Source organism: Biomphalaria glabrata, chromosome 7, assembly GCF_947242115.1.
Source record: "Biomphalaria glabrata chromosome 7, xgBioGlab47.1, whole genome shotgun sequence".
NCBI classification, from domain to species: domain Eukaryota; kingdom Metazoa; phylum Mollusca; class Gastropoda; family Planorbidae; genus Biomphalaria; species Biomphalaria glabrata.
Window position 1 is genome coordinate 19,758,692 of NC_074717.1, and position 9,564 is coordinate 19,768,255.

The window sequence follows — 9,564 nt, forward strand, 5'->3', positions numbered from 1 at the left end:
CATCGCAGTACTGGTGTGATATTTACTTGTGTAGCAGGCAGTGGTTACGGCATATAGTCCTCGGAGTACTGGTGTGATATTTACTTGTGTAGCAGGCAGTGGTTACGGCCTATAGTTCTCGCAGTACTGGTGTGATATTTACTTGTGTAGCAGGCAGTGGTAACGTTCTATAGTCCTCGCAATACTGGAGTGATATTTACTTCTGCAGCAGGCAGTGGTTACGTCCTATAGTCATCGCAGTAATGGTGTGATATTTACTTGTGTAGCAGGCATTTGTTACGTCGTATACATCTGGCCATCACCTAAATTAAAATTTAACTTAATACTAATAGTCCAATATTTAAACTACATGCTTACATATTACTTCCTAGTGTGTCTTAAAACGAAGAGATATTAATTAATAATATCGTTTTATCCCGTGCTTTTAAGAATGTGCACTTATAATACTGTCTCTAATTCAGTCACAAGAAGCACTGTCACTTGATTTCTAACATCAATTCGGTCCAACACCAAGCCGTGTTTATGCCATCTCCCATTTAGCTCGAGCCTGTCACACGAGTCCTGGGTTGGATCCCCCTACTAAATGAAATATAGATGTTAAATGTTTTCTTGGAGGTTCAGCGAGAGCATATTTAAATTATTCCGATAGCGGATTCCTGCGGTGGTTGATTTTGAAACCAATACGATGCCAATGCCCAAACATTCTCATCGTATGACCTCAAAACCATCCATTCGAAGTTTGTTTGTTTCTTTGTTTTCTTGCGGTGGTGATTTTGAAACCAATACGATGCCAATGGCCATACATTCTCATCGTATGACCTCAAAACCAATGAATTCCAAGTTTGTTTGGTTTTTTTTTTGTTTTCTTGTGGTGGTTGATTTTGAAACCAATACGATGCAATGCCCACTCACTCACATCGTATGACCTTAGAATTTAGAACTATCCATTCGAATAACTTTTTTTTAAAAAAAAAGGTACGATCTTTACATTGGAATGTCTTTGCATTTAGATTACTCATTTTTGTCACACACTAAATTTGTCTTATTGGCTGGAGGGAGGCCCACCAAGATGTTCTTGAACCCAGGCCCACGGGTACCTTGCTACGCCACTGTACTTGCACCACACCTTGGCCTTTGATGATAAGTTATCAGCGGCATGGTCATAATTATTCTAATCGCACTTCTATCTCTCAAATGATTTTCACTACTTGCACCACACCTTGGCCTTTGATCATTACGTCATGCGCAGGGTAATATTATAATATTACATCCCCTACATCCAATATATAGCCTACAATATACAATATATTATAAGATTTCTAATCAAGAATGCAAAGTGGAAGAGGAAACACTATAAACGCATTAGTAACATGTCAAAAAATTTCAAAAAGCATTCTACATAATCGGGGATGATATGACCGATCACCAGCATATATATAGGCCTATACATATATAAGGGAGAGTGGGGATGGACCACCATTTTTACTTTTTTACTAAAAGTTACATAAAAACATAAATAACAACAACTCAGAGATGCACATAATAGTCGTGATATGGCCCATCCCTTTCCATCGTTCTTTCAGGATTAGCGGCTCTGTTGAATTAGAGTTACTTTATGTGGACAAATATTTGTATAATAATGTAAAGGATTTTAAGAGATTGGGAACGGCTGCAAGGGCGGATCAAGAACTTTAAAAAAAAATAAAGGGGTGGGGGTATTAGTTTCACATCGTTAAATGATTGAGAAAAAAAAACTTTTAAGATGAAGGCGCTGATCCCACGGAATTTACCTGGTATTTTTAATAAGTCTAACTTAGGCATGTAATGTCTAATAAATATTCAATTAGAATGGGCCTATAACTGTATATTTGTTTTTATTAGGCCTATAAACATTTCTGGAGACAGCCTAGACCTGGGCACCACATTTTCACATTCTCAGAATCGACACATCACGTGATCCAAATAATATGCAAAGTACTGAATGTATTGCCAAGGAAATGTTTCTTTGTGTCGTGCTGTAGACGTCTAGGGTGCATGGAAGTGATATATATGTTCCTGGTTAAATACAAGACTCTAGCAAGATGAGTTAGACAGCTGTCTTGTTATACAGAGGAAATGTTCACTATTTCTAGAAGTTTTCAATTCATCTCATCTGTGCCTTCACTTTCGATGTTGGGGGGCTGGGACAGCTCGCGTGACCAAATCCCTTGACTTGAGGATTTCTTCCTTTTTGCCTTGTAAAGAACAAATTCATTTGTCTTCTTTGCCTGGTATCTGACACTCAGCCTTTTTCTGCACCATTTAAGCCTACTCTCAAAGACGTGGATTCTTCTTTCAGGCTCGGCGCTCCGTGTCCAGCTTTCACAACCATATAATATAGAAGCACACAGAGGAGAGACTACTTTTGAAGATACAGTTTTAAGGTTGATGGGAAGCTGATGTTACTCATTGAAAGCCATTGAGGCTTCATTAGTCCAAAATTAACAAATTAATGCCTGAAGGCATTTAAGAATGAAACTTAACCCTCTGTAATTTGCAGCTTGTGTTTGTAGTGCAGAACTACCATGGGAGAAGACAACTTAGACACGCAATACACTGAACTAGGAAACATTATTAACCATAAGAACAACTTACTTTCATTAAACATACAGTGATGCCAATATTACGTCCCGCAATCATATCTAGCCGGATACGTGGTTCTACCGGCCCTCCAAACTTCTGCCCACGGTGCACACAATGAAGCCGCTTGGACTAAGGATGTTCATTCAGAGTTGACGATAATCTACTTCCTAGTCCAAACCTCCTGCAGGACGCCTGGGCATGGCAGCGGGAAGGTTATAAACAAGACATGGGCGTAGCCGGGGGGGGGGCGCTCGTGATACCCCCCACACACGAAATGAATCCCCCCCCCCTGGGGTGGAATTTTTGACTGGTGTTTTGCTTTCATTTTGTATTTGAGGAGATATTTAATGTTAAACCATCAACCATCACTTCCCAGAGTAGCCAAAATGGGGTGGGGATGTTTGAGTTTACCCCCCCCCCCTATTTTTTTCTTCAATGAAAAAAAAAAAAAGGTTAACTAAAGTAACCCAATTCCACAAGCATTGCTAAAGAGGAGGGGGGATGAGTTAAAACAACACGCAGAGGTTTTTTCAGCTTAAAACCTCCCAACATTGGCTTTTGTGGTTAAAACCCACTCTTCGATAAAAAACAACAAACTATATCAGACTTCAGTTACGAAATTCCGTGAGCGTAGTTAAGGGGGTTTTAACCTCCAAAAACTTTGAATTTAAAACTCCCCTTTGTCCATTGGGCCATGAGTATGCCAGCTACCCCGTTTGTGTAGGATTCTTGATATACCTTTGTAAACTATGATCTATTGGTTGTTGAAATAATGTTTTCTCTGTTTAATTGTGGTCTGATTTTTTGCTGACGTTTTCGATACTGGCTTCTATTGAAGGAAGTTTAGGTCCCAGGGTGGAAATGAGTTACTCTGTTTAGTTGATACAATAGTTGCATTTCCTAACATTTTGAATTGTTTTATACGATTTTAATTAAGTTATGAAGAATATAACTAATTGATTTGTGCACTAGGCTGAGTTCCATATTAACCTTCCATTGTCTCTGTGAACCATGTAAATGCTCATTCCAGCAAATCAAATACACTAAAACAATACTATAACCATGTAAAAGAATGTCTTTTAATTTTATATTTGAAATAATGCAAAACAATGCTTTTATGTAAACAAATGTGTAAACATTTTACAAATGAAAACAATACTGCAGAAGTATAACAAAAAGGTTTTAGCAAAAAATTGTTATAAAAAACATATTGTAAATTTTATAAAATAATTATTTTGTATATATTTTGTTAAGTCAAGGTACAGTCCTACAGTATAAAATGATATGGACTTACAAGGCACGATATGAGACATAATAATGACAAACTTAAGACAGAATCATAACGTACAAACAGTTACAGAAATTGTTAAGAATTTTGCATAACGAAATTATTTTTTAAACCAATCTAGATATTACATTGACTATTGGCCATGTAGTTTTTATTACATATGGTCTGTGTGATTATAAAATTCAAAAAACATTTTTATTTACTAAAGAAAAATAATGTATTTAAAACAGTTCTCACCTTTGTTGTTTATAGTAAGCAATTTATTATTTTGTTTAACCTATTAATAATAATAATTACACCTGCTACAAATCTAAAAACAAATGCCTAACTACCATACTATGTTTTCAAAGGAAATGTAGTATAAAAATTCTATTTTTAAAAAGCAATTTATTAGTTATAAATATCTTTTTTTAAATACAGTTTGTATAAAGATTTAGTAAATACTGTATAAAAAGATGTTACCATAGTACCATATATAATGTTTTTCTTTGTTGTTTTTTTTTTCACATATTCAGCTCATCACTAATAATTTTCAATGTCTTGATTAGTATCAACAAAAATGTATTCATCCCTGACTGATTCTACAGTAGACTTGGAAATGATGACATCATCAACTGGGCTATCAGATGAATCAGTCTTAACTTCTCCAATTTTTTTCACCACATCTTGACCTTCCAACACTTTACCAAAGATTGTGTGATGGCCATCCAGCCATGGTGTGGACTTCATTGTGATGAAAAACTGACAACCATTTGTATTTTTTCCTTTAAAAATGTTACACAATTGCAAAGTAAAAGCAGGGTACTAACATGAAAAGTTATTTAAAGAATCATTGATCTGTAAGTGGTATTAGGGAACAGTTTTAAACTCCATTAACAACACATACTTTTTACCACAATACATTTAAAAAAAATAGCTTGTGTTTGTTTCAATTTCTGATAGAAATATTATTTCAAAAAGTGTTTTAATTTCATACTCCAGTATGAATATAATCTATCCCTATAAACTCCGAAGCTACTATAATAATTTACCAATATGACTAGTGGTGTCATTTTTAAAAAATATTTCTGTGATAGAATTTCTTTTTCATTAGAAGAAGTGTTATTTATTTAAAAAAAAAAAAGATGATGCTGACTTAATAATAATGGTTTTCACATTACTTACCAGCATTAGCCATGCTGACCCAGCCAGCATTGTTATGTTTAAGTGTGAAGTTTTCATCATCAAAATAACCACCCCAAATACTCTTGAACCCAGAGCCATCTTTTTTGTCATAGTCTCCACCTGATGGATAAACATTTTTTTTTTTTTAACTGGATTTTAAAATATAAAAGAAGTTAGTTTGTTATTGTTTGTTTTTTTACATCATATACTGTATAATTATAATAAGTATAAATATATTTATTTATTTAATACACTTTTGAGTAGATCTGCAATAACATTAAAAACATAACCAATTTATTTTTGTCTTCTACAAGCTATTCTATCCATAAGAACATTGGCGATAAATTAAACAGGATTGTGAACACAATGTAAACTAAACCATACCTGCACACATTATTTTGATGACTATAAGCTTTCTATGAACTCTTATCTACCTCTAGGAGCTGGGCATTTATGAAATAGCTGTTACAAAAAAAATAATAGGTTGTGTTTGTTTTTTAAAACAACTATTTGATTTGAACTTCTTTCAAAATAAAATATAAATGAAAAAAAAAAAGGAAAATTAAATGATAGATTTCTAGATTTCAAATCTTGAGAATGTTTACTATATGTAGTGACGTTCTTGTATAGCTAAACCAAAATGATTGTCTTGCATAACAATATAAGTGGTCAATTTAAAAACTAGTTTCAGCCTTGTACCAGTAAACCAAATGTTTTCTTTCATACTTTCAATGAATTACCACTAAAAATAAAATTGCAACCAGTAAACTACTTTTATACCTTATTTATTTCATTTTACATTTCAAAATAATAGAAGTATAGTATTTTCTTCAACATTGGAAGATGTGCAACCCACCTTAGAACTTAATTTATTTCATGATTCTAGTCAGGGTATTTCATCAAAATGTATAAATTAGTTAAACACATCTGTTTCATAAAAATACAAACCTTGAATCATAAAATCAGCAATAACACGGTGAAATTTGCTTCCTTCATAACCATAACCATTGGTATGACCTGCAAGCTCCACAAAGTTCCTAGCAGTCTTAGGAACGAGATTTCCAAAAACACCAATTACAATAGTTCCTATGTACTCTCCTCCAGTGGAGACATTAAAAGAAACTCTGTCAGTGACCTGCACCTGTTGTGATGAGATAATAAAATGGTGTTCTCAAATTTGAAACTTTTATTTGTTTGTTTTTTCTAATATAAGAAATGTCACAATAACCCTTGAATCTTGTTAACTACAAAAACTGCAACCAGCATCTTTGTTAAGAATGGGGGGAAATGCTTGTTATGTCACAGCTGGTTGCAATAGACTGGAAGAATATAGGTAGAAACTTTATATGATGCCTTTAAGATGTGTCTAGATTGTTCAGTTCTTGACGAAATAATATTGAAAGGAAGGATTGGTTTGTTGAGGCTCATTAACTCATGTTACCAGTTTGGCTTTATGTGATTTCAATATTGTGAGTCATACTATTTGATTATTCTTTTTAATGTAAGTATTCATAGTTTCTATTCTTGGATTCATTCTGTGCTTATTCATTTTTCTGTCTTGTGTTTATGTCAGAGCAACAGATCCTCTCAAATCTGTCATAACGATTGAAGATTACTTAGCAAGCAAGACACGACTTGTTTGCAGGCCAACTTGTACATTTAGAATTAAGTTTCCTAGAGTCCTCTTAAATATTGGTAGCACTTCAAGTTATTATTAATACTAAATATTTTTAAAAAGACAAAAAGGTAATCACATAATGGTAACTCTTTTTCATGTAATATTTTTATGAATTTTACTTTAAAAAAAATGAATATTTTTTTTTATTTATATGAATTTATATTTTAAATTTTTATGAAAAAGTAACAATGAATTTAAATATTAAGTTAAAACAAAGTTTTGAATAATGATTAGATTTAATTTATCAAAAACCCACTAGATAAGTTTGATAAATAGGCCTACAACTTTCAAACTTTTTATTTAGCATAGTGTATTGGAGATATGCAAACATGGAAAAAATATAAATAGCAAGCTTTTTTGGTGTATCAGGTGTACAAAATAAAGTTAATGTAGATCAGTTGTAGATCAGTTGTTGTTGTTTTCTTAAAGTTGCATGATTATGATTGTAACATTTTAGCACTGCAGAATTCAGTTGTTGTTGTTTTTTTTTTTTTTTTTTAAGTTTTTCTGTTTGTGACTTTTATTTAGTAATCCATTTTGAAATTCAATTCAGCATCCTTGACATTGACATTGTTTAGTTTAGAGTGAGTCTAGAGCTATAAATTAAATAATTTTTAAAAATCTTAAGCCATATATATCCATATTATGAAAAAGAAGATTTATAATACAGGTATTGATCAATTTAATGTAATTAAATTTACATTTTGTTTACTTAAGGCAGATTGTTGATGTGTAAAATGTGTATTAGATCTACATCTATATATGCCTAAAAATGTTTTTAAAAAATTATAATGTCCAAAATAAAATTAATAAAAAAAAATAGATTTAAATAACCAAGTCACATTCAGACTTTTTCCTCAGTCTCGGGACAAAATAAATGATCTGAACAAATTATAAAAATATATAATTATAATCTAAATCTATACTAGATCTAGACCGATAATTTAAATGGGGGAAGATTATAACAACTTTTCTCAAAGCTGAATATAAATTAGTTTTATAAAGTTAAAAGTACTTACTCGGTCATCTCCAAAAGTTATCGAAACACATATAACTAAACATATAGATATTATTGTATTCATCTTCAGAGCTGACGTATCGATACACTTCAGTGGGTACTTAAAAGTTACAACTGTAATCTAGACTCTAACATGTAGGGCTGATAGTCAAGTACGCGAGAAGTGCGTGGCTTGTTCTAAATAGAACTGCAGTCTCAGAGAGTTGCAGAATTGTACTCGTGGCAGCCTCGAAGTGAGTTTAGAAATGAAGACTCAGCAGAAGGTTAAAAAAAAAAAAAGCACGTGATGCTACGTACGTTTCTTTTTTAAGGTTATCCCGTTTCTAAACGAAAGCTGGATGATGGTTGTCTTGATCTGACCCTTTGAGGTAGGCCTACACTGGGACCATCATCTCCTTCTATGTTTTTTAGATATCAAATTAAAGCAGTATTCTTGGCAATAGTCCTAATTTTTTGAGCCACTAGATTTAACTGATGTATCTACATCTAGAATTTGTTTTTTAATATAGATGATCTAAAGTACACGCTCTAAACCAGTGATGCCCAACCTAATTCGACCTGCGGGCCATTTTAATTTCCGACACTCGTGTCGCGGGCCACATGACCAAAAATGTACTAAACAAAACGAAATTGACCTGAAACATGTTTATTAGAAACTTGTGGATCTAGTACTTACCTTGATTGATGGGACATTAAGTAGGCCTATGTATCTTTTTTTTTTTATGTGTCGGAAACTGGCTTCATATTTTTCTTACTTAAATTGTGAGCAACATTGTAGATAGCTTTACCAATGACTAATTTTCAAGATGTGTGTGTGTTTAATCCAACAGGGAGAGACAAAATCCCTAGGACACTCAAAAAAAGTGCTCTTCAAGTTAGTCATCAAGGAGTGATTCTCTAACAGCAATGAGATTCATATATTTAGATGCTTTACTCCTCAAAAAAAGACTAGAAGCTGCAACTCTTAGGGTAAAATTAGAATTATTCACTTCTATTGTTCTGCATGTAAATGTAAGCGCAATCAACGTTGTGTCAGAAATGTTGGGAAGTGAACAGCAAGATCTACATAAAGATATGCACTGGAGAAGATCTATAAGGAAGCAATAATTTCAGAAATGACTTTGAGAGTGTACTAATGAGGCTTCTGAAGTATCTCGAACTTGGACTGTTGATCCAGTTTCACTTCAATCGATTCATCTTGGAATAAATAATTCAAGATGCAGAGATTTTCGAAGTCAAAATTTGACCGAACTACCGATGTCATCGTGTCTAGATTACACGACAGATTTTATGGGCATAAAAAAAAAAAAAAAAAAACAGTCGTTAATGCTCAGTTTCATTTCCAGTGCAAACGTCAAAGAGTTATGTGATGCCATCATGTTTCTAGTCTCACTTAGATGATATTAGCAAGGAATATTGTACAGAGATTCAATCCTTCAAAGAAGCCACCAAAAGGCTTAGTTATTCTGTGTTTAATAAGAGATTTGTTGTTGTTTGTTAGACAAATACTTTTTATCATCAAGTTTTCTAAACATTGTCACAGCATGCATGTTATTTTTCACTTAGGCCTATGCCATTGACAGTTTGTTCTGAAGAGCGGTCATTCTCGATTGATAAAAAAATATTTGAGAAATTCTATGACACAGAGATAATATGCCATTGGCTTCACTTCCACTGAGCGTGAAACAGACAAAAGTAAAAAAAAAAATAGATGCACTGGTATTAGACTTTGCTAATCAAAAGGCTAAAAATAAATATGAAATATTAGTAAATGAGAGTGAAATCTATTCACTG

General features: G+C 33.0%; 1 protein-coding gene across 1 annotated transcript; it reads right to left on the reverse strand.

The window, feature by feature from the left end:
- Window positions 1-3,679: 3,679 nt before the first annotated feature.
- Window positions 3,680-8,006, reverse strand: LOC106061015 (peptidyl-prolyl cis-trans isomerase 5-like). Its single transcript, XM_013219060.2, has 4 exons — window positions 7,772-8,006; window positions 6,023-6,215; window positions 5,075-5,194; window positions 3,680-4,674 (listed from the first exon to the last, which is right to left on the reverse strand). The coding sequence occupies exons 1-4, from the start codon at window positions 7,832-7,834 to the stop codon at window positions 4,433-4,435; spliced, it is 618 nt and encodes a 205-aa protein (XP_013074514.2). The 5' UTR covers window positions 7,835-8,006; the 3' UTR covers window positions 3,680-4,432.
- Window positions 8,007-9,564: the final 1,558 nt, after the last annotated feature.